The sequence below is a fragment of the Pleurodeles waltl genome, chromosome 1_1 (assembly GCF_031143425.1).
Source record: "Pleurodeles waltl isolate 20211129_DDA chromosome 1_1, aPleWal1.hap1.20221129, whole genome shotgun sequence".
Lineage (NCBI taxonomy): Eukaryota > Metazoa > Chordata > Amphibia > Caudata > Salamandridae > Pleurodeles > Pleurodeles waltl.
In genome coordinates, this window is record NC_090436.1 from 25,153,805 (window position 1) to 25,179,614 (window position 25,810).

Consider the following 25,810-nt stretch of genomic DNA (forward strand, 5'->3'; position numbering starts at 1 on the left):
TCCTGGAGCTGAATTTTGGTAGGTCTGGAGCCAATGGTTATTTTTTTGATATTACAGAGAGACCTTAGCTCCCTCATCTTAAGATGGAGGTAAGGTGTGGTGTCGAGTTCCACCACATTCATCTCTGTATCAGACATTATTTTGCTAAAAGTTGGAAGACTTTTTAAAGAATCTAAAACTGTTTCTAGAATCTAATTTCAAACCTTTAACAAACTTTTAAACTCTAAAAGACAATGCTAAACAGGGACTTAACACACAAGGCCCTAGCAGGACTTTTAAGAATTTAGAAAAATTTCAAATTGCAAAAAATCAATTTCTAATGACAATTTTGGAATTTGTCGTGTGATCAGGTATTGGCTGAGTAGTCCAGCAAATGCAAAGTCTTGTACCCCACCGCTGATCCACCAATGTAGGAAGTTGGCTCTGTATGTGCTATTTCAAAGTAAGGAATAGCATGCACAGAGTCCAAGGGTTCCCCTTAGAGGTAAAATAGTGGTAAAAATAGATAATACTAATGCTCTATTTTGTGGTAGTGTGGTCGAGCAGTAGGCTTATCCAAGGAGTAGTGTTAAGCCTTTGTTGTACATACACAGACAATAAATGAGGTACACACACTCAGAGACAAATCCAGCCAATAGGTTTTTGTATAGAAAAATATATTTTCTTAGTTTATTTTAGGAACCACAGGTTCAAATTCTACATGTAATATCTCATTCGAAAGGTATTGCAGGTAAGTACTCTAGGAACTTCAAATCATCAAAATTGCATGTATACTTTTCAAGTTATTCACAAATCGCTGTTTTAAAAGTGGACACTTAGTGCAATTTTCACAGTTCCTAGGGGAGGTAAGTATTTGTTAGGTTAACCAGGTAAGTAAGACACTTACAGGGCTTAGTTCTTGGTCCAAGGTAGCCCACCGTTGGGGGTTCAGAGCAACCCCAAAGTCACCACACCAGCAGCTCAGGGCCGGTCAGGTGCAGAGTTCAAAGTGGTGCCCAAAACACATAGGCTAGAATGGAGAGAAGGGGGTGCCCCGGTTCCGGTCTGCTTGCAGGTAAGTACCCGCGTCTTCGGAGGGCAGACCAGGGGGGTTTTGTAGGGCACCGGGGGGGACACAAGTCCACACAGAAATTTCACCCTCAGCGGCGCGGGGGCGGCCGGGTGCAGTGTAGAAACAAGCGTCGGGTTTGCAATGTTAGTCTATGAGAGATCTCGGGATCTCTTCAGCGCTGCAGGCAGGCAAGGGGGGAATTCCTCGGGGAAACCTCCACTTGGGCAAGGGAGAGGGACTCCTGGGGGTCACTTCTCCAGTGAAAGTCCGGTCCTTCAGGTCCTGGGGGCTGCGGGTGCAGGGTCTCTCCCAGGCGTCGGGACTTTAGGTTCAAAGAGTCGCGGTCAGGGGAAGCCTCGGGATTCCCTCTGCAGGCGGCGCTGTGGGGGCTCAGGGGGGACAGGTTTTTGTACTCACAGTCTTAGAGTAGTCCTGGGGTCCCTCCTGAGGTGTTGGATCGCCACCAGCCGAGTCGGGGTCGCCGGGTGCAGTGTTGCAAGTCTCACGCTTCTTGCGGGGAGCTTGCAGGGTTCTTTCAAAGCTGCTGGAAACAAAGTTGCAGCCTTTCTTGGAGCAGGTCCGCTGTCCTCGGGAGTTTCTTGTCTTTTCGAAGCAGGGGCAGTCCTCAGAGGATGTCGAGGTCGCTGGTCCCTTTGGAAGGCGTCGCTGGAGCAGGATCTTTGGAAGGCAGGAGACAGGCCGGTGAGTTTCTGGAGCCAAGGCAGTTTGTCGTCTTCTGGTCTTCCGCTGCAGGGGTTTTCAGCTGGGCAGTCCTTCTTCTTGTAGTTGCAGGAATCTAATTTTCTAGGGTTCAGGGTAGCCCTTAAATACTAAATTTAAGGGCGTGTTTAGGTCTGGGGGGTTAGTAGCCAATGGCTACTAGCCCTGAGGGTGGGTACACCCTCTTTGTGCCTCCTCCCAAGGGGAGGGGGTCACAATCCTAACCCTATTGGGGGAATCCCCCATCTGCAAGATGGAGGATTTCTAAAAGTTAGAGTCACTTCAGCTCAGGACACCTTAGGGGCTGTCCTGACTGGCCAGTGACTCCTCCTTGTTTTTCTCATTATTTTCTCCGGCCTTGCCGCCAAAAAGTGGTGCCTGGCCGGAGGGGGCGGGCAACTCCACTAGCTGGAGTGTCCTGCTGGGTTGGCACAAAGGAGGTGAGCCTTTGAGGCTCACCGCCAGGTGTGACAATTCCTGCCTGGGGGAGGTGTTAGCATCTCCACCCAGTGCAGGCTTTGTTACTGGCCTCAGAGTGACAAAGGCACTCTCCCCATGGGGCCAGCAACATGTCTCGGTTTGTGGCAGGCTGCTAAAACTAGTCAGCCTACACAGATAGTCGGTTAAGTTTCAGGGGGGCACCTCTAAGGTGCCCTCTGGGGTGTATTTTACAATAAAATGTACACTGGCATCAGTGTGCATTTATTGTGCTGAGAAGTTTGATACCAAACTTCCCAGTTTTCAGTGTAGCCATTATGGTGCTGTGGAGTTCGTGTTTGACAAACTCCCAGACCATATACTCTTATGGCTACCCTGCACTTACAATGTCTAAGGTTTTGTTTAGACACTGTAGGGGTACCATGCTCATGCACTGGTACCCTCACCTATGGTATAGTGCACCCTGCCTTAGGGCTGTAAGGCCTGCTAGAGGGGTGTCTTACCTATACTGCATAGGCAGCGAGAGGCTGGCATGGCACCCTGAGGGGAGTGCCATGTCGACTTACTCGTTTTGTCCTCACTAGCACACACAAGCTGGCAAGCAGGGTGTCTGTGCTGAGTGAGAGGTCTCCAGGGTGGCATAAGACATGCTGCAGCCCTTAGAGACCTTCCTTGGCATCAGGGCCCTTGGTACTAGAAGTACCAGTTACAAGGGACTTATCTGGATGCCAGGGTCTGCCAATTGTGGATACAAAAGTACAGGTTAGGGAAAGAACACTGGTGCTGGGGCCTGGTTAGCAGGCCTCAGCACACTTTCAATTGTAAACATAGCATCAGCAAAGGCAAAAAGTCAGGGGGCAACCATGCCAAAGAGGCATTTCCTTACAATGTGTTAATGTCTGTTTGGTGCCCAGCAGTGCTCAGCCCGATGGCCGAGCATCTGCATGGCCTGCTCTGTGGTGCTGAGGAGAGGATGTCCTGCTCAACCCCTATGGCCAATCAGCTGTATGGCCTGCTTTGTGGTGCTGATGAGAGGATGCCCTGCAGTACTCATCCTCGGTGGACAACCAGCTGCATGGCCTGCTCTGTGGTGCTGATGAGAGGATGCCCTGCAGTACTCATCCTCGATGGACAACCAGCTGCATGGCCTGCTCTGTGGTGCTGATGAGAGGATGCCCTGCAGTACTCATCCTCAATGGACAACCAGCTGCTTGGTGTTGCTGAGGGGAGGACGAAACTGCACAAGTGCGAACTTAGGGCCATCTTCATGGCCAAGTCACGCATTGCAGCACAGCAAGTCAACTTGCATTACTCAAGATTTGTGAAGCCACTCAGGGTCATGCAGGGTGGCCTTGCATAGCTTCATAATGACACAAAGGGGCATGTAAATATGCCATTTAGAGCCAGATTTAGGAGAATATTACGGTGTGTGTTGTTGTGCTACATTTGGCAGTGTCGCACCCGTCATTTTCAAAATGCAGGGATGCGCCATATTTACTAGAATACGGAGCACCCGTGTTTCCCCCTGCGCCGGCGCTAAATATGCTGCCATGCACCAACGCAGAAACCCTTGCAACATAGTACAAGGATGGCTGCATTGAGGGGGAGATTGTTTTTGTGCAGGAAGGGACACCTTCCTGCACAAAAACAATCTTAAATGGTGAAATTGCTCTTTCTAAGTGAGCTGCAGAATGCAGCACACATAGAAATAGTAAAAAAAAAACAAGGGGAAATCAAAGCATTTCTCCTCGTTGCGCCCTGCTAACGCCACCCATTTGGTGGCATTAAATTTTGGCACTGCCTCAGGTTTCCAAAAAATCTGAGGCAGCATCTAAGTGCAATGGGTGTTGCTGTGGCACGCCCAAAGCAACACCCATTGCACGTCCCTTCCATGCAAAGTGCTGCGGTTAAAGGGGCCGTATTTACAAGGTGGCGTTAAACCACAAAAAGTGGCCTAACACCACCTTGTAAATATGGTGCAGTGCGCAGCGCCACTGGAGCGTCACTATGAGCCCGGTGGCGCTAGGGGCTCTTAAACATGGTACAAACATCTGTATTCTTTGTTAGTATGGTAATTCTGCCATTCTTTGCTTTAGTAATGATTTAGGTACAGACCAGATAGCTCTAAAATACTTTTACAGTGATTACTTGATGCCTGCCCTTTAAGTTTCCATTCCAAGGTAGTAAAAATACTGTCTTTTGTTGATTTATCTCAATATTCTGGCTTAGACATAAAAATACCGGCTCTGCCAGTAAAATGCTGACTAGGGCAAGCATGCCTTTTCTGAAGCCAAAAACTAGTTCAAGGGGTAATTATTTCACTTTCATTTGACAGCTGAACAGATGGATATTTTAAAGGCAATAACATGGACAGCACCTAATTATGCACTAAAATGGCGGCTTTTAGGCTGTGTATATGTCCAGGTGGTTAACGGTAGGTCTCATCCTACAGGCGTTGACCTTTGTGGGTCTGAAATATTTCTGTACAATCAATCGCCTTGGCTGAGGCAAGGTCAAGGCACCAGATCCCTTTTTAACACAATGGTTCACAGTCAAAACAATTTCACAAGACTAATGCTTCCTGAATATAAATTACAGAGAAATAAATACAATACATATTTAAATATCTAATCTAGAAGTGAGTCTGAGGGAAGGATTTGCAGCAACATAGGCTGTATCAATACAAAGTGTCAGCTCTCGGAACTCCCCAGAACTGTCAGTAAAGAGTCAAACAGCCAAGGAGAGGAAGATGTCCTTGCCCCAGAGGACACAGTAAAACAGCTCATATTAGAAAACAGAGAAGGAGTGTCTGTCCGAATGAGACAGTCCAAAGATGAGCCACTCAGGCACAGTGAGTGGGGCTCAGGCACCAGAGGAGATGGGCTCCTGTTTCAACAACAAGGGCTACTGCGTGGAACACCTTCGTCCAGCATAGAGCAAGCTTCAGAATCAGAGCATCAACGATGGAGACCCCTAAGGCACCGAAGTGTTATCTAACTGCCTGTTGTGTGAGACAAGGCTGTCGGTGGCACTGCCAACTGGCACCTTGTCAGGCAAAACCCCCACCTCCTCGGTGCTCTCGTTCGTCACCTGCTTCTTGCCAGGTCTCTCCAGCCCTTAAAGAGATAAAACAGAACAGAGTCACTAAGGCTTCCAGCACAGAAAGTCAAGAAGTAGAACACCAGCCAAAGTGCACAAGCAAACAAATTAGCGAGCAATGAATCTTGATGCACTATTGGGGTGCAATTCTAGGTCAAAAGCTACTACACGCTACAGGGTCCTTGATATTTCCAGCTTGTGTTACAACTTTACTCAATGCTGTCCTACACCCCAATTTGTCCAAATTCTCATGTCGGAGGCGACTAATAGGCTGAGTATGTTCTAACCTATGAATGGTCCCAGAGTCCAAATCTCAGCAGACTAGGAATACAACAGGGTCCATCCTAGTCCCCAGATCTGTAACACCACCACAGCACCGCTCTGCTGCTGCAACTGGTCGACACTTCTGTGTGATCCAATCATGCAGTGACAAGTGTCTGAATGAAAGCAAGCCTGGAGACTACGAGCCTCACTTCCAACGGGGAGGTTGCTGCTACACTCGCTACCTCCCCGCCGGACCCATTAAGAGTTTCCAGCTAGACTGGGAGGTGGAAACCTTGGTTTCTGCCCGTCCGCCAGCCTAGTGGGAAATAGGCTACAGCACTGTCTCCGGCTCAAAATCGAGCCAGCGGCAATGCTGTAGCCAGCAGGGTGCACCAGCAAAGCAGACCGTGAACATTGCGATGGTGCTGGGCAGGAGGCCCCTGCACTGGCCATGCCAAGTGCATGGGCAGTGCATGGGCCCCCCTGTACCTGTTCTCTGCCAGCCTTTTCATGGCGGTGTTACCGCCATGAAAAGGCTGATGGAGAACGAGGTTGAAATCCACAAGGCAGCGCTGCTTGCAGCGCTGCCCTGGCGGATTAGGATCTCTGCCACCGCCAGACCCCTGGGATCCAAGATCCTGGTGGAGCTGGTGGTTCCCTGGCAGTCTGACCACTGGGGCTTTAATGAGTGTAGGAGGCTGGCCTGGTTTGTAGTGGATACCAAAGGTACTTACACCTTATACCAGGTCCAGTTATCCCTTCTTAGTGAAATGTAGTCAGTGTCTAGAAACCAGGCTGTCTATGGGTAGTGTGGATGAGCAGCCAAGGCTGATCTAGGAGACATGCAAAGCTCGTGCAATACCACTGTAGTCACACAGTACTCGCACACATGAAAGAAAATACTCAGTGTTACCAAAATAAAAGTACTTTATTTTAGTGACACAAGGCCAAAAATATCTTAGAAGCTATACTCCCTTAGGAGGTAAGTATTATACATAAAATATACACTAGTAACCAAAATCAGGTAAAATAGTTAAAAACACCATAGGATGCAATGGGCCTAGGGTGAACACAAACCATATACTAAAATTGTGGAATGCGAATGTCGGTTTCCCACCTAGGCAAGTGTAGGGTGGAGAGGGGCACTGGGAGTGTAAGAAAACACCAAAGGTAAGTAATAGAACCCACCCCAGAGCCCAGGAAAGCAGGAGTAAATCACAGTAAGTTTCCTAGACCATACAAGAAGTTGTGCTAGAAGATTATACAAGAACCAGAAGAGACTGCAAGACACCAACGATGGATTCCTAGACCTGAAGACCTGTGGCAATCCAAATGCTCTGGGAGGCCACTCCTCCCATGCTTGTAACACCTATTTCAGTGACACAGACAAACACACTGACATCAGGCAGAAATTGTGGGTAACATGTCAAAAAAGAGGGTACTTTCCTACAATGAGGTAGGAACCGCTGCATTGGCGACAGTCCAGACCGCCACACTCGAAATGAGGCCATAAGGACCTGATTTAGAATTTGGTGGATGGATATCCAGTCCGCAGTATTACTATCTCCTTTTGTGATGGAGTAACCCGTCCCCCAAACTCTAAATCAGGCCCCAAGCAACCAAGCATCGTGAGGTAAAAAAGAAAACAAAAATATGATGGCAGCAACAGACACTTTGCAGTGCCTGTAACAAGCATATTTAACTACCTTGCCCCGTACACGTGAGGCAGTCATTCTACCACCAGAACAAGGCATGATGGAGACAGCTTATGCAAGTTATTTTGATTGGCCTTCTCTAGAAACAGTCAAGTTCATGTGTTTTTTAAATTGTTCTCTATTAGAAGGACCACAATTTAAATTCCATTTGTGGAAGAGACTGATCGTCTCAGATCCACTTTCCTCTCTAACCTCAAGGACCACTCCACACTCTGTCACAAATGTGTTTTTTTATAGATGGCCACTCTGGTGGAAGGACACACACTCACATGGTAAAAACACAACACAACTATTAAGTGAGACTTATCAAGCCACGCAAGCCAAACTTATGTGACCCTGAGTGGCTTGATAAATTTGGAATAACACAACGCAGTGCACATTGCTGTGCTGCCTTACTCTGCCCCAAGGAGGTGTTCCATAGGTGGTATATGGGTGTTTCCAGGTAATGCCCATGGAGTTTGACACATTCCAAGATTTACCATAAGTGGTAGACCCGGGAACGAGCCAGTATCTGCTACGCCTCCCCAAGTGAATTTCCTCTTTCTTGTTTAAATGCCTTCGGGGATTTTTTTTGTGCAGGAAGGTGCCCCTTCCTGCACAAAAATAATCCTTCTTACAATGCAGGCACCCTTGCACCAAAATGTCCTTCTCTTGACAGTTAGCTTTTTATCATTTAACAGTATCACCTGTGACCCCAAAGTGCACCTGAAAAAGCCAAGGCACATGTCAGTCTTGGTTCAGATGTGGCTTGTGTGGAGCCAAGTCACTCCCTTATGCTATTTCCCTGTAACTGAATGACCAGTCACAATGTTATGTGATGTTTCACACAGTATCAGGTCAGCTCAGCCCTCGAGAGACCATGACCAAACCAAAATGATTTAACAGCGGCAGAGGAATAGCATGCGGCTTAGGAATGCGTGTTTGTACAGGGTTGTCAATTGTGAAGCTTGAGCCTTTGGGGCTATAGAAACTCTGCCCAGCTCCCCATCATGGATTCCCGACAATCCCACTTACAGCGACTGATCGGCCCATTTGGTCGGCAGCACCAGCAGATAGGAATGAAGAGTGCGGTTGGCCCCACGGCAGCAAGTGAGACGGTCAACTCAAAGTGGGCTGGTTTTTCATAGGCACGAAAATCTGCAAAGATTAAAACAGAAGAAGTGACTTTTTAAGCAGTATTTTATTATGACATGAACACAGGCATTCTGTGATCAGGTTCTGAGAAAACCCCGACACATGAAACTGCTTGCACAGGAGTCCTACCTGGTGATCTTAGACCACTAGACACCTGCTCCATCACCATCGCTCTGCCTCACCTCCCACCTCACCAATCAGAGTGCCACAGAACCCTCTGAGATCCCATGCCACTGCCATGTCCAGCCCAGATGTCCCAGGTGATGGGCAGATGAAGCTGTGGGAGGCCTTTGAGCCAGCTCCTCTGTTGGGACCTGATACTCCCTAGAAGGGCTGAAGGCCAGAACTTTGGTTCCACATCATATGAGTAAGGAAGTATGACCTCCACCCCACCCCACCCAAGTAAAAGTTATTTTCAGTATACCAGGCCCAAGTTTACTAAAGTTTTGGGAGAGTGCTAGTGCAACACAAACCATAGCGCTGATAACCTCTTGTACGCAAAAGGTTCTTTTGAAATTAAAGTTGACAAGAGAGCAGCATCGAAAAAAAATCCACCATGAAGTGCCACCCCCCGCAAAACTCAAAGGGGACAACTCATGGCGGGAATAGCGCAAACACCCCCAGGTAGTGACAGAGCCAGATTGACTAATTACCCTGGACCTGGCTTCGAGTGAGATCCTAGCACCACATGAAAATAGGGGCAAACCAGGGGCAAGAGAAATACGTGGGCTACCCTTAGATGGTTGTCATCACATGGACATTTTCACTGGGGGGTGTAATTTGAGTGCAAAATTTCAAGCCAAAAAAACAAAAGTTTAAGAATCCTGGCAGAACACTAACTGCAAGAACATTTATTTCACAGCTGATGACATCAATGGCCGGTGAATCTTTTAGGTGGCACTTTTGGCGCGGTTTGTTGTTCCCCATTCGCGCAGTGTTGTAGATTTCCTTGTAGCGCTGCATGAAGAACAGTGAGGCTGGGTCTCTAGTTCTCCATACAGATTAAGTTTAGGTAGAATGTAATTTGCAATTAGAGTCAATTCTGGTTTATTTATCAAAATAGACACACTTCTCCGATTTCCTGTAACTTCTATTTATTACGGATCCATACCTCAAAACACAACAGCGATTCTTTAAGTTTCAATAACATGAATGGGACTATCAGATAAGCAATTTCAGAAAAAATAGTTTATTTGAGCTAGCCTTGAGTTTTATTTTTTGAAGTTGACCTTTGTGGAGAACAGTTTATGGGTGAAAAAAACGTGTTTCCCAGAAAAACACAATCCAAGTTGGACTAAAAAGCGTGGCAATCATGCAGGGTGGTAGACACCCCCCTCACAGTGGCACCGATCTCACAAGCGCGTGTGTGAAATACCCAGAAAGAACTAGACGCACTAAGGCGCACGTGGCAGAGAGATGTGGGCGAGCTAGAGGGAGCTGGATGGACAGAAGCCTTACAATTCCCCAAACAAATGTCGATTAAAGCCAGAAATGAATTAATACAGATACAAATATTACAGAGTTTACTACTCCAGAACATAACTACACACTATAGGAAAGATCACGAACTCGTGTCTAGGGCAATGTGGGCTGGAGGGAACATTATACCACACACTGTGGGAGTGCCCAAAGATGATCAAAGTCTGGGAGGAGGTGCCTCAGCGCCTAGAGGCGACCCCTGGAATAGGGAGCACTGCTGGGAATATGGCCAACAACGGAGGCCAACTCATATCAAAGCGCACTGATACACCTAGGGCTGCTACTAGCCAACAGAGAGGGAGCACGTAGATGGGGAGCAGTGGGACCCCCTGGAATGGAAGAGTGGGAAGAAGAGATGGACATAAGCAGGAAGCAAGAGAGAGAGAGATATGTAAAGGAGGATGACCCAAAACTTTCGATAAAGCATGGAAAGGATGAATCAATGCTTCTGGTATCTGAGCAGGGGAAGAAGGGGGAGGGGAAGAGGGTAAAGTGGCCCAGTTAAGCTTTGTATATTTCAATAAAATCAATAATATATATATATATTTTTTTAAAGCAGGGCAATCCCTAGATGGACACTTACTTGGCAGTATTCTGTAACACAATCAAATCTCCACATCTCATGAATGAGTTCAACCCCCAAACAGCTTATGGCTGTGGGTGATCAATATGTAAGGGGCATTTACAACAGTAACCAGCTGTTGCGGCTGGACTTTTGTCCCTCTTCCTGTGATGCTCTTTCTGGTCAGTTTAGTATTGGAAATGTAGGAAAACTCCTTGTAAGGAAATGCCTCCTTGGCATGGTTGCCCCCTGACTTTTTGCCTTTGCTGATGCTATGTTTACAATTGAAAGTGTGCTGAGGCCTGCTAACCAGGCCCCAGCCCCAGTGTTCTTTCCCTAACCTGTACTTTTGTATCCACAATTGGCAGACCCTGGCATCCAGATAAGTCCCTTGTAACTGGTACTTCTAGTACCAAGGGCCCTGATGCCAAGGAAGGTCTCTAAGGGCTGCAGCATGTCTTATGCCACCCTGGAGACCTCTCACTCAGCACAGACACACTGCTTACCAGCTTGTGTGTGCTAGTGAGGACAAAACGAGTAAGTCGACATGGCACTCCCCTCAGGGTGCCATGCCAGCCTCTCACTGCCTATGCAGTATAGGTAAGACACCCCTCTAGCAGGCCTTACAGCCCTAAGGCAGGGTGCACTATACCATAGGTGAGGGTACCAGTGCATGAGCATGGTACCCCTACAGTGTCTAAACAAAACCTTAGACATTGTAAGTGCAGGGTAGCCATAAGAGTATATGGTCTGGGAGTCTGTCAAACACGAACTCCACAGCACCATAATGGCTACACTGAAAACTGGGAAGTTTGGTATCAAACTTCTCAGCACAATAAATGCACACTGATGCCAGTGGACATTTTATTGTAAAATACACCACAGAGGGCACCTTAGAGGTGCCCCCTGAAACTTAACCGACTATCTGTGTAGGCTGACTAGTTTTAGCAGCCTGCCACAAACCGAGACATGTTGCTGGCCCCATGGGGAGAGTGCCTTTGTCACTCTGAGGCCAGTAACAAAGCCTGCACTGGGTGGAGATGCTAACACCTCTCCCAGGCAGGAATTGTCACACCTGGCGGTGAGCCTCAAAGGCTCACCTCCTTTGTGCCAACCCAGCAGGACACTCCAGCTAGTGGAGTTGCCCGCCCCCTCCGGCCAGGCCCCACTTTTGGCGGCAAGGCCGGAGAAAATAATGAGAAAAACAAGGAGGAGTCACTGGCCAGTCAGGACAGCCCCTAAGGTGTCCTGAGCTGAGGTGACTCTAACTTTTAGAAATCCTCCATCTTGCAGATGGAGGATTCCCCCAATAGGGTTAGGATTGTGACCCCCTCCCCTTGGGAGGAGGCACAAAGAGGGTGTACCCACCCTCAGGGCTAGTAGCCATTGGCTACTAACCCCCCAGACCTAAACACGCCCTTAAATTTAGTATTTAAGGGCTACCCTGAACCCTAGAAAATTAGATTCCTGCAACTACAAGAAGAAGGACTGCCCAGCTGAAAACCCCTGCAGCGGAAGACCAGAAGACGACAACTGCCTTGGCTCCAGAAACTCACCGGCCTGTCTCCTGCCTTCCAAAGATCCTGCTCCAGCGACGCCTTCCAAAGGGACCAGCGACCTCGACATCCTCTGAGGACTGCCCCTGCTTCGAAAAGACAAGAAACTCCCGAGGACAGCGGACCTGCTCCAAGAAAAGCTGCAACTTTGTTTCCAGCAGCTTTAAAGAACCCTGCAAGCTCCCCGCAAGAAGCGTGAGACTTGCCACACTGCACCCGGCGACCCCGACTCGGCTGGTGGCGATCCAACACCTCAGGAGGGACCCCAGGACTACTCTGATACTGTGAGTACCAAAACCTGTCCCCCCTGAGCCCCCACAGCGCCGCCTGCAGAGGGAATCCCGAGGCTTCCCCTGACCGCGACTCTTTGAACCTAAAGTCCCGACGCCTGGGAGAGACCCTGCACCCGCAGCCCCCAGGACCTGAAGGACCGGACTTTCACTGGAGGAGTGACCCCCAGGAGTCCCTCTCCCTCGCCCAAGTGGAGGTTTCCCCGAGGAATCCCCCCCTTGCCTGCCTGCAGCGCTGAAGAGATCCCGAGATCTCTCATAGACTAACATTGAAAACCAGACGCTTGTTTCTACACTGCACCCGGCCGCCCCCGCGCTGCTGAGGGTGAAATCTCTGTGTGGACTTGTGTCCCCCCCGGTGCCCTACAAAACCCCCCTGGTCTGCCCTCCGAAGACGCGGGTACTTACCTGCAAGCAGACCGGAACCGGGGCACCCCCTTCTCTCCATTCTAGCCTATGTGTTTTGGGCACCACTTTGAACTCTGCACCTGACCGGCCCTGAGCTGCTGGTGTGGTGACTTTGGGGTTGCTCTGAACCCCCAACGGTGGGCTACCTTGGACCAAGAACTGAACCCTGTAAGTGTCTTACTTACCTGGTAAAACTAACAAATACTTACCTCCCCTAGGAACTGTGAAAATTGCACTAAGTGTCCACTTTTAAAACAGCTATTTGTGAATAACTTGAAAAGTATACATGCAATTTTGATGATTTGAAGTTCCTAAAGTACTTACCTGCAATACCTTTTGAATGAGCTATTACATGTAGAATTTGAACCTGTGGTTCTTAAAATAAACTAAGAAAAGATATTTTTCTATATAAAAACCTATTGGCTGGATTTGTCTCTGAGTGTGTGTACCTCATTTATTGTCTATGTGTATGTACAACAAATGCTTAACACTACTCCTTGGATAAGCCTACTGCTCGACCACACTACCACAAAATAGAGCATTAGTATTATCTATTTTTACCACTATTTTACCTCTAAGGGGAACCCTTGGACTCTGTGCATGCTATTCCTTACTTTGAAATAGCACATACAGAGCCAACTTCCTACATTGGTGGATCAGCGGTGGGGTACAAGACTTTGCATTTGCTGGACTACTCAGCCAATACCTGATCACACGACAAATTCCAAAATTGTCATTAGAAATTGATTTTTGCAATTTGAAAAGTTTTCTAAATTCTTAAAAGACCTGCTAGGGCCTTGTGTTAGATCCTGTTTAGCATTTCTTTTAGAGTTTAAAAGTTTGTAAAAGTTTGAATTAGATTCTAGAACCAGTTTTAGTTTCTTAAAAAGTATTCCAACTTTTAGAAGCATAATGTCTAGCACAGATGTGAATGTGGTGGAACTCGACACCACACCTTACCTCCATCTACAGATGAGAGAGCTAAGGTCACTCTGTAAACTAAAGAAAATAGCAATGGGCCCCAAACCTACCAAAGTACAGCTCCAGGAGCTTTTGGCAGAGTTTGAAAAGGCCAACCCCTCTGAGGATGGCAACTCAGAGGATGAAGATAGTGACTTGGAGGGAAATTTCCCCCCCTCCAGTCCTACTTAGGGAGAGCAGGGCTTCTCAAGCCCTGACTCCACAAATAATAGTCAGAGATGCTGGTTCCCTCACAGGAGGGACCAACAACTCTGAAATCACTGAGGATAACTCCAGTGAAGAGGACATCCAGTTAGCCAGGATGGCCAAAAGATTGGCTTTGGAAAGACAGATCCTAGCCATAGAGAGGGAAAGACAAGAGATGGGCCTAGGACCCATCAATGGTGGCAGCAACATAAATAGGGTCAGAGATTCTCCTGACATGTTGAAAATCCCCAAAGGGATTGTAACTAAATATGAAGATGGTGATGACATCACCAAATGGTTCACAGCTTTTGAGAGGGCTTGTGTAACCAGAAAAGTGAACAGATCTCACTGGGGTGCTCTCCTTTGGGAAATGTTCACAGGAAAGTGTAGGGATAGACTCCTCACACTCTCTGGACAAGATGCAGAATCTTATGACCTCATGAAGGGTACCCTGATTGAGGGCTTTGGATTCTCCACTGAGGAGTATAGGATTAGATTCAGGGGGGCTCAAAAATCCTCGAGCCAGACCTGGGTTGACTTTGTAGACTACTCAGTGAAAACACTAGATGGTTGGATTCAAGGCAGTGGTGTAAGTAATTATGATGGGCTGTACAATTTATTTGTGAAAGAACACCTGTTAAGTAATTGTTTCAATGATAAACTGCATCAGCATCTGGTAGACCTAGGACCAATTTCTCCCCAAGAATTGGGAAAGAAGGCGGACCATTGGGTCAAGACAAGGGTGTCCAAGACTTCAACAGGGGGTGACCAAAAGAAAGGGGTCACAAAGACTCCCCAGGGGAAGGGTGATGAGACAACCAAAACTAAAAATAGTAAAGAGTCTTCTACAGGCCCCCAAAAACCTGCACAGGAGGGTGGGCCCAGAGCCTCTTCACAAAACAATGGGTACAAGGGTAAAAACTTTGATCCCAAAAAGGCCTGGTGTCATAGCTGTAAACAGCATGGACACCAAACTGGAGACAAGGCCTGTCCCAAGAAAGGTTCCACTCCAAACTCCCATCCAGGTAACACTGGTATGGCTAGTCTCCAAGTGGGATCAACAGTGTGCCCAGAGCAAATCAGGGTCCACACTGAAGCTACTCTAGTTTCTGAGGGTGGGGTGGATTTAGCCACACTAGCTGTCTGGCCGCCTAACATGCAAAAATACAGACAGCAACTCTTAATTAATGGGACTAGAATAGAGGGCCTGAGGGATACAGGTGCCAGTGTCACCATGGTGACAGAGAAACTGGTTTCCCCTGGCCAATACCTGACTGGAAAAACTTACACAGTCACCAACGCTGACAATCAGAGAAAAGTACATCCCATGGCAATGGTTACTTTAGAATGGGGAGGGGTCAATGGCCTGAAACAGGTGGTGGTCTCCTCAAATATCCCAGTGGACTGTCTGCTTGGAAATGACCTGGAGTCCTCAGCATGGGCTGAGGTAGAACTAAAAACCCATGCAGCAATGCTGGGTATCCCTGAACTGGTGTGTGTGAAAACAAGAGCACAATGCAAGGCACAGGGTGAAAAAGTAGAGCTGGAGTCTGGAAAAATGGCCCAGCCTACCAAGAGAACAGGAAAGTCAGTTGGGAAACCAACTGCAACACAGCCAAAGAAAGGGAACCTCTCTTCTCAGGAAGAAGTTCTGCCCTCTGAGGGAACTGAGCCTTTGGAGCTTGAACCTTACCAGGTTGAGCTCTTAGGCCCAGGGGGACCCTCAAGGGAGGAGCTGTGTAAGGGACAAGAAACCTGTCCCTCTCTTGAAGGCCTTAGGCAGCAAGCTGCTGAAGAGTCCAAAGGCAAGAAAAATGGAACACATAGGGTCTATTGGGAAGAAGGACTCCTGTACACTGAGGCCAGAGACCCCAAACCTGGTGCCACTAGGAGAGTGGTAGTGCCTCAGCTGTTCAGAGGGTTCATCCTAACATTGGCCCATGACATTCCCCTTGCTGGACATTTGGGACAAACCAAGACGTGGGAGAGGTTAGTCAACCACTTCTACTGGCCCAATATGTCCAACATGGTTAAGGAGTTTTGCCTCTCCTGCCCCACCTGTCAAGCCAGTGGTAAGACAGGTGGGCATCCAAAGGCCCCCCTCATTCCACTTCCAGTGGTGGGGGTGCCCTTTGAAAGAGTGGGTGTGGACATAGTTGGTCCACTAGAACCTCCCACAGCCTCAGGAAATCTGTATATCCTGGTAGTAGTGGATCATGCTACCAGGTATCCTGAAGCTATTCCCCTTAGGTCGACTACTGCCCCTGCAGTAGCCAAGGCCCTCATTGGTATTTTTACCAGAGTGGGTTTCCCTAAGGAGGTGGTGTCTGACAGAGGTACCAACTTCATGTCAGCATACCTAAAGCACATGTGGAATGAGTGTGGAGTGACTTATAAATTCACTACACCATACCATCCACAAACTAATGGCTTGGTTGAGAGGTTCAACAAGACATTAAAAGGCATGATCATGGGGCTCCCAGAAAAGCTCAAAAGGAGATGGGATGTCCTCCTGCCATGTCTGCTTTTCGCTTACAGGGAGGTACCACAGAAGGGAGTAGGGTTCTCACCCTTTGAACTTCTGTTTGGTCATCCTGTAAGGGGACCACTTGCCCTTGTTAAAGAAGGCTGGGAGAGACCTCTCCATGAGCCTAAACAGGACATAGTGGACTATGTACTTGGCCTTCGCTCTAGAATGGCAGAGTACATGGAAAAGGCAACCAAAAACCTTGAGGCCAGCCAACAACTCCAGAAGTTTTGGTATGACCAAAAGGCTGCACTGGTTGAGTTCCAACCAGGGCAGAAGGTCTGGGTTCTTGAGCCTGTGGCTCCCAGGGCACTCCAGGACAAATGGAGTGGCCCTTACCCAGTACTAGAAAGGAAGAGTCAGGTCACCTACCTGGTGGACCTGGGCACAAGCAGGAGCCCCAAGAGGGTGATCCATGTAAACCGCCTTAAACTCTTCCATGACAGGGCTGATGTGAATCTGTTGATGGTAACAGATGAGGATCAGGAGGCAGAGAGTGAACCTCTCCCTGATCTTCTGTCATCAGACCCAAAAGATGGCACAGTAGATGGAGTGATCTACTCAGACACCCTCTCTGGCCAACAGCAGGCTGATTGTAGGAGAGTCCTACAACAGTTTCCTGAGCTTTTCTCCCTAACCCCTGGTCAGACACACCTGTGTACCCATGATGTGGGCACAGGAGACAGCATGCCTGTCAAGAACAAAATCTTCAGACAGTCTGACCATGTTAGGGAAAGCATCAAGGTGGAAGTCCACAAGATGCTGGAATTGGGAGTGATTGAGCGCTCTGACAGCCCCTGGGCTAGCCCAGTGGTCTTAGTCCCCAAACCTCACACCAAAGATGGAAAGAAAGAGATGAGGTTTTGTGTGGACTACAGAGGGCTCAATTCTGTCACCAAGACAGATGCCCATCCAATTCCAAGAGCTGATGAGCTCATTGATAAATTAGGTGCTGCCAAATTTCTAAGTACCTTTGACTTGACAGCAGGGTACTGGCAAATAAAAATGGCACCTGGAGCAAAAGAAAAGACAGCATTCTCCACACCTGATGGGCATTATCAGTTTACTGTTATGCCCTTTGGTTTAAAGAATGCCCCTGCCACCTTCCAAAGGTTGGTGAATCAAGTCCTTGCTGGCTTGGAGTCCTTTAGCACAGCTTATCTTGATGATATTGCTGTCTTTAGCTCCACCTGGCAGGATCACCTGGTCCACCTGGGGAAGGTTTTGAAGGCTCTGCAATCTGCAGGCCTCTCTATCAAGGCATCCAAATGCCAGATAGGGCAGGGAACTGTGGTTTACTTGGGCCACCTTGTAGGTGGAGGCCAAGTTCAGCCACTCCAACCCAAGATCCAGACTATTCTGGACTGGGTAGCTCCAAAAACCCAGACTCAAGTCAGGGCATTCCTTGGCTTGACTGGGTACTACAGGAGGTTTGTGAAGGGATATGGGTCCATTGTGACAGCCCTCACTGAGCTCACCTCCAAGAAAATGCCCAAGAAAGTGAACTGGACTGTGGACTGCCAACAGGCCTTTGACACCCTGAAACAAGCAATGTGCTCAGCACCAGTTCTCAAAGCTCCAGATTATTCTAAGCAGTTCATTGTGCAGACTGATGCCTCTGAACATGGGATAGGGGCAGTTTTGTCCCAAACAAATGATGATGGCCTTGACCAGCCTGTTGCTTTCATTAGCAGGAGGTTACTCCCCAGGGAGCAGCGTTGGAGTGCCATTGAGAGGGAGGCCTTTGCTGTGGTTTGGTCCCTGAAGAAGCTGAGACCATACCTCTTTGGGACTCACTTCCTAGTTCAAACTGACCACAGACCTCTCAAATGGCTGATGCAAATGAAAGGTGAAAATCCTAAACTGTTGAGGTGGTCCATCTCCCTACAGGGAATGGACTTTATAGTGGAACACAGACCTGGGACTGCCCATGCCAATGCAGATGGCCTTTCCAGGTTCTTCCACTTAGAAAATGAAGACTCTCTTGGGAAAGGTTAGTCTCATCCTCTTTCGTTTGGGGGGGGGGTTGTGTAAGGAAATGCCTCCTTGGCATGGTTGCCCCCTGACTTTTTGCCTTTGCTGATGCTATGTTTACAATTGAAAGTGTGCTGAGGCCTGCTAACCAGGCCCCAGCCCCAGTGTTCTTTCCCTAACCTGTACTTTTGTATCCACAATTGGCAGACCCTGGCATCCAGATAAGTCCCTTGTAACTGGTACTTCTAGTACCAAGGGCCCTGATGCCAAGGAAGGTCTCTAAGGGCTGCAGCATGTCTTATGCCACCCTGGAGACCTCTCACTCAGCACAGACACACTGCTTACCAGCTTGTGTGTGCTAGTGAGGACAAAACGAGTAAGTCGACATGGCACTCCCCTCAGGGTGCCATGCCAGCCTCTCACTGCCTATGCAGTATAGGTAAGACACCCCTCTAGCAGGCCTTACAGCCCTAAGGCAGGGTGCACTATACCATAGGTGAGGGTACCAGTGCATGAGCATGGTACCCCTACAGTGTCTAAACAAAACCTTAGACATTGTAAGTGCAGGGTAGCCATAAGAGTATATGGTCTGGGAGTCTGTCAAACACGAACTCCACAGCACCATAATGGCTACACTGAAAACTGGGAAGTTTGGTATCAAACTTCTCAGCACAATAAATGCACACTGATGCCAGTGGACATTTTATTGTAAAATACACCACAGAGGGCACCTTAGAGGTGCCCCCTGAAACTTAACCGACTATCTGTGTAGGCTGACTAGTTTTAGCAGCCTGCCACAAACCGAGACATGTTGCTGGCCCCATGGGGAGAGTGCCTTTGTCACTCTGAGGCCAGTAACAAAGCCTGCACTGGGTGGAGATGCTAACACCTCTCCCAGGCAGGAATTGTCACACCTGGCGGTGAGCCTCAAAGGCTCACCTCCTTTGTGCCAACCCAGCAGGACACTCCAGCTAGTGGAGTTGCCCGCCCCCTCCGGCCAGGCCCCACTTTTGGCGGCAAGGCCGGAGAAAATAATGAGAAAAACAAGGAGGAGTCACTGGCCAGTCAGGACAGCCCCTAAGGTGTCCTGAGCTGAGGTGACTCTAACTTTTAGAAATCCTCCATCTTGCAGATGGAGGATTCCCCCAATAGGGTTAGGATTGTGACCCCCTCCCCTTGGGAGGAGGCACAAAGAGGGTGTACCCACCCTCAGGGCTAGTAGCCATTGGCTACTAACCCCCCAGACCTAAACACGCCCTTAAATTTAGTATTTAAGGGCTACCCTGAACCCTAGAAAATTAGATTCCTGCAACTACAAGAAGAAGGACTGCCCAGCTGAAAACCCCTGCAGCGGAAGACCAGAAGACGACAACTGCCTTGGCTCCAGAAACTCACCGGCCTGTCTCCTGCCTTCCAAAGATCCTGCTCCAGCGACGCCTTCCAAAGGGACCAGCGACCTCGACATCCTCTGAGGACTGCCCCTGCTTCGAAAAGACAAGAAACTCCCGAGGACAGCGGACCTGCTCCAAGAAAAGCTGCAACTTTGTTTCCAGCAGCTTTAAAGAACCCTGCAAGCTCCCCGCAAGAAGCGTGAGACTTGCCACACTGCACCCGGCGACCCCGACTCGGCTGGTGGCGATCCAACACCTCAGGAGGGACCCCAGGACTACTCTGATACTGTGAGTACCAAAACCTGTCCCCCCTGAGCCCCCACAGCGCCGCCTGCAGAGGGAATCCCGAGGCTTCCCCTGACCGCGACTCTTTGAACCTAAAGTCCCGACGCCTGGGAGAGACCCTGCACCCGCAGCCCCCAGGACCTGAAGGACCGGACTTTCACTGGAGGAGTGACCCCCAGGAGTCCCTCTCCCTCGCCCAAGTGGAGGTTTCCCCGAGGAATCCCCCCCTTGCCTGCCTGCAGCGCTGAAGAGATCCCGAGATCTCTCATAGACTAACATTGAAAACCCGACGCTTGTTTCTACACTGCACCCGGCCGCCCCCGCGCTGCTGAGGGTGAAATCTCTGTGTGGACTTGTGTCCCCCCCGGTGCCCTACAAAACCCCCCTGGTCTGCCCTCCGAAGACGCGGGTACTTACCTGCAAGCAGACCGGAACCGGGGCACCCCCTTCTCTCCATTCTAGCCTATGTGTTTTGGGCACCACTTTGAACTCTGCACCTGACCGGCCCTGAGCTGCTGGTGTGGTGACTTTGGGGTTGCTCTGAACCCCCAACGGTGGGCTACCTTGGACCAAGAACTGAACCCTGTAAGTGTCTTACTTACCTGGTAAAACTAACAAATACTTACCTCCCCTAGGAACTGTGAAAATTGCACTAAGTGTCCACTTTTAAAACAGCTATTTGTGAATAACTTGAAAAGTATACATGCAATTTTGATGATTTGAAGTTCCTAAAGTACTTACCTGCAATACCTTTCGAATGAGCTATTACATGTAGAATTTGAACCTGTGGTTCTTAAAATAAACTAAGAAAAGATATTTTTCTATATAAAAACCTATTGGCTGGATTTGTCTCTGAGTGTGTGTACCTCATTTATTGTCTATGTGTATGTACAACAAATGCTTAACACTACTCCTTGGATAAGCCTACTGCTCGACCACACTACCACAAAATAGAGCATTAGTATTATCTATTTTTACCACTATTTTACCTCTAAGGGGAACCCTTGGACTCTGTGCATGCTATTCCTTACTTTGAAATAGCACATACAGAGCCAACTTCCTACACTCCTCCAATAGCCCCACATACAAGAGGGGGCTGGGCAAAGGCAGAAAAGGGGTAGAGTCATGAGGAGGGAGTTTGACGGGGGGAATAGTATGATATGGTGTCCCAATATAAGCAACATGGATTAAAGACCTGTGAAGTATTTTTTAAAGATCTTGGTGCAATCCTGGCTGAATGCACAGAAGTCTCCGGGCTTCATGCTAGATCAAATTCTAAACTTACATGGAGCGCCACTGGCATTATGAGATTGTGCGGTCGCTGCAATTTCTGCATAATTATAGATTTGCCACATTTGCAGATAATCCATCATCTGCTGTATAACCATCAGATTTTACCCCAAAAAATAGTTTCTAGCTCAAATGGTTCAAAAGTTACTAAAAATGCAGCGACACAGGTTGCCGTGCAGTGGAAAGCTCTTTGCAAACTGGACAGATCACCTTTCTGTTGATTATTGCTACATGTGGGTGTTAATCTGGTACTAATGAAGTGCAACCAATGTGCAGACAGTGTTAACAAGTTTAAAAATGGCAAAATACTAAAGTAATATTACAAAACGTGCCAAATTATGCAGCATAATTTGTGTGTTCTTGCTACATAATTTAACCTGCAGCCTAATTCGGCCCTCCCCTGCCACATAATTCCAGTGGCCCTGCATACATGTAAACACCATAACAGAATATTTATCATGAACGCAAACTTATTTGCAAAGTTTATCACTCCATACCAGGATGGGACTTTAAAAATGTGGTACAATAACATTTAGATTGTGCTTTACAGGAATGACTTATTCACTGATATATCCAAGCTACATCTGGTGCAGCCGAGGGAAGCCCTACCCGTGACAACAACATCAAACGATATTTTTTTTAAAAAAAGTCAAATATTCATCTCTTGCTGGCACTCACCAAAAATGAAGTAGAACAGCAGTGTAAGCCAGGAACTCACCAAGGCAACCAGGCGCAGGATGAGTAGTAATTTGTCCAGGACACCTGAGAAAGAATGACAATATCTGAGCAAAGAATTAAAGACAGGACCGACAGTCAGTATCACAGCAGAGAGTTAAAGACAAGACCGACAGGGCTTCATCTGGGACCAGGCACTAAAGAGGCAGGTTCTGGAGAGTCTCTGCATCACATCAAGTAGCTTCTCTGGTCTGGTAAATGAATAAGTGAGAAAATAGGTGAGTGTAGGAAGCTGGCTCTTTATACGTTATATCAAAATGAGATATATCATGCAAAGAGTCCAGGGGCTTCCCTTACTAGTGGACAGGGCTTACTCTAGGAATCCCAAGGTGCTCTTTTAGGGGGTAGTGTGGTCGAACAGTTTTAGGCTTATCAGAGAGTGCGAGACATCTGCAAATACACACACACAGTCAATAAGTGAGACACGCTACTCAAGGAGGAGATCCACACCAATTTACAAAAATATCAAGCATCTTTATGTTTTGGCACCAGAATCATTAAGATCAGGTAAGTACGTTTTGAAAGAAAAATCTTTCCAGTTTTGAAAAGGAGACAAATATGGTAAAAACGTACAGTACGGAGACTTACGGGACCAATCTCCTGGACTTAAAGTAAGTATTAGGCAAGGGTCAGGACCACACCAATGGGTCACAGCGGGCGGCACTGGGGCGGCTGGGTCAGAGGTGTAGTACGGCGTCGGGTGCCCAATGTTAAATGTTGGAGATCAGTCCTGTTAGAAAGAAGCTGCAAGTTAGGACAGGGAGGCCACTCGAGGAGAACCAAAAGGAGGGTTCATGTCTTGAGATGCTCAGGGACACCTTTGGTTCTCTTCTCCACGGACCAGGGGTGACATGTGCAGAAGTGTCCAGAGGCGTCGGGTTTTCTCCACCAGGAGCACTTGTGGTTGAGGGGCCCTGTGGGCAGATGCTGCAGAAGGCAATGAGTCCAGAGTGGGCAAGTCGAAGGTGGGCTTTGTCTCCGGACGGCTGGGGGACCATGTTGGCTCCACTGGCCCAAATCAGCTCGGGCTAGGTGTCTTGGGTGCAGTGGTGCTTTCCAGTGTCAGGTTTTTGTAGTTCAGAGTCTTCTCAGGTCTCTTGGGGTGCCTGCAAGATGCAGCAAAGCAGCTCCCCTGCTCCACAGGAGTTCCTGGGTCTTTGTTGAAGGCATGGAGTCCTCCCTGGCTTTTGGAGGCACAGCAGCTTGCAGGACGAGTCGACTTTGGTGCATATCAGCTGGAACAACAGACAGGCCAGCAGAGCTGGGGCCAAGTCAGGTGCTCCTTCCTCGGGCTTTGCTTTGGTGGCTCTTGGGTGTCCTTCATAGGTGAGCAGAAATCTTCTTTACTGGTGCCTGGGGCTCCCCTAAATACTGAATTTAGGCACGATACGGGGAGTGTAGGGTAGTAGCCAATGGCCTACTTATCCCTGGGTTCACTCCACCCCCTATATGACCACTTCCTGTGGGAAGTGGGCAATACCCTGTCTCAGAGTTTCTAAATCTGCCAACACCAAGATTGCAGATTTCTAAATGTGGGGTTCACATCAGGGGGCTCACATTAGGGAATGGGACTGACATGAGGGATGGACATACCTCCCTGAATACTAAATTTCCTTCCTGACCAGCTGCCAAATGGGCCCTGGGGCATGGTGGTCAGCATCTCTTCTTTGAGTGAAGCCAGTGGGGGGTGAGATTCTTTGTATCCCCGGCCCTAGAATGCAGATTCGTAGGTCATCCTGTTGGGCGGGGTGTGAACACACCTCTCCCATAACAGGCTTTGTCTCTCACCGCCCCAAAAACAAAAGCTCTCACCCTTCGGGTGAAGACTCATGTCTAGTGGTGGAAGCCTGGCCAAAACTGATCAGTCCGCACACAGGTTTCTGGTAGGTTTTCAGGGGGTACATGCTGCAGCCCTTGGGGACCCACTTTGCTACCCATGCCCTAGGTACAAGTGGTACCATCTACTAGGGACTTACGGGGGCAAAGGTATTGTCAACTGGGAACAATTGCACAGTTTTAGGGAAAGGGATCTGGAACTGGGGACTTGGTTAGGAGGAACCCAGTGCACTTCCAGTCACAACTGCATCATGTACCAGGCAAAAAGTGGGGGTGACCATGTCAAAAAGGGCACTTTCCTACACCCCCCCCCCCAAACGAAAGAGAAGGGCACTTTCCTACACACACCCCCCCCACCAAACGAAAGAGAATGAGACTAACCTTTCCAAAGATAGTCTTCTTTGTCTAAGTTGAAGAACCTGGAAATGCCATCTGCATTGGCGTGGTGAGTCCCAGGTGTGAGTTCCTCTGTAAAGTGTATTCCCTGTATGGAGATGGACCACCTCAACAGTCTGGTGTTTTCACCTTTCATTTGTGGGGGTGACCATGTCAAAAAGGGAACTCTCCTACAGAAAGTGATCCTCAAGGTGAAGACGTTAGTGGTTGACTGAGTGAGGAACAAGTGAGCCTGTGACTCAGTGATCGAAAGCAATCCAAAGCAAAAGTGAGTGAGTGAAACAGACATCAGTGGACCAGTGCCCTTAATCAGTGCATTTTAGACTTTAGAACGAATACTGACCTATAAGCAGTTTTATATACCAGTACCTCTTCCATTTCTTTTTGTCAGTTTATTTTTACAGCAATTCATGCGACACACATTTCAATTTGAGTGGAGCAGAATGTGCTCTATATATTGCTTCACATGGTATGTGCATCAAGATCGATGGGTCCCTGGTCATGTCACCTCTATCAAATGCCAGAGGCAGGGGCACTGAACCTAATTCACACATTTCTGTTGTGCTTTGAAGCACAAACTGTGTGCATCAGAAGGATGTTGTTGACAAAGCCTATGATCTGGATGTGCAGAGTATACCCATATGTGGTACTTCGTACAGTGATAAAACTACACCTACAGTACATTTTTTGCAGCACTTTGACTAGGGCTTTCATCTGCTTATTCTTCAGTTTTCAAAGAGACACCTGAAAAGAAACACAAAATAAATTCGGTGTGTGCCCCTAATAAGAATCCTTACACCTATCTAAGACTTGTGAAGCACCCAGGATCCTGTTAAGTGCCTAAGACTATAAAAGACCTGTGATGGGTAGCCTTCTAGACTCACTCTACTGCTGACAGAGCCCAGGGCCAGGGCTCATTGATCTGTGAAAGAACACATCACCCAGCTGAGAAGAAACAAACTGAATTTTGCTCCAGAGAAATAGTGTACGTGTTAGTGAATGAAGACTTTGGGCATGTATTTGGACCTTATAAAGCGCACTACACCATGAAAATACCCAGTACCAAGCGAAAGCTGAGGGGCTCCGAACTTAGGAAAGGTAAAGGCTGAAAAGCCATGTTTTCAGCTGTTTTTTAAATGCTGCAAAGGAGTCGATTTCTGAAATATGGGTAGGCAGGGTGTCCCACATCTTGGCAGCAGCCACGGAGAAGGCCCTACCTCATCACCTGGCCTTGTGGAATCTAGGAACCTGCACCAGTTTACGATAGGAAGATCTGAGCATCCTGCCCGGGGAGTACCAGTGAAATAAAGAGTTCAAACGGTTTGAGCCTTTTGGATGCAAGGCCAGAAAAACAATACAAAAAACCTTGAAAACAATCCTTTTCTTGAGCGGAAGCCAGTGGAGGGAACAAATACCTTCTATGACCGACATATGCCTTGGAATATTCAGAATGAGACGAGCAGCTGCATTCTGAATAACCTGGAATTTGATGC

General features: G+C 48.2%; 1 protein-coding gene across 1 annotated transcript in view; it reads right to left on the reverse strand.

The window, feature by feature from the left end:
- Nucleotides 1-3,009: 3,009 nt before the first annotated feature.
- The window catches only part of LOC138257708 (uncharacterized), a 48,446-nt gene continuing 25,645 nt past the window's right edge, over nt 3,010-25,810 (reverse strand). Inside the window, exons 7-9 of the mRNA XM_069205903.1 lie at nt 22,029-22,112; nt 8,302-8,424; nt 3,010-5,325 (exon numbers count right to left, since the gene is read on the reverse strand). Of these exons, the coding sequence (XP_069062004.1) occupies nt 5,183-5,325; nt 8,302-8,424; nt 22,029-22,112 (350 nt within the window). The 3' untranslated portion in view covers nt 3,010-5,182. The remainder of the gene's footprint in view (nt 5,326-8,301; nt 8,425-22,028; nt 22,113-25,810) is intronic.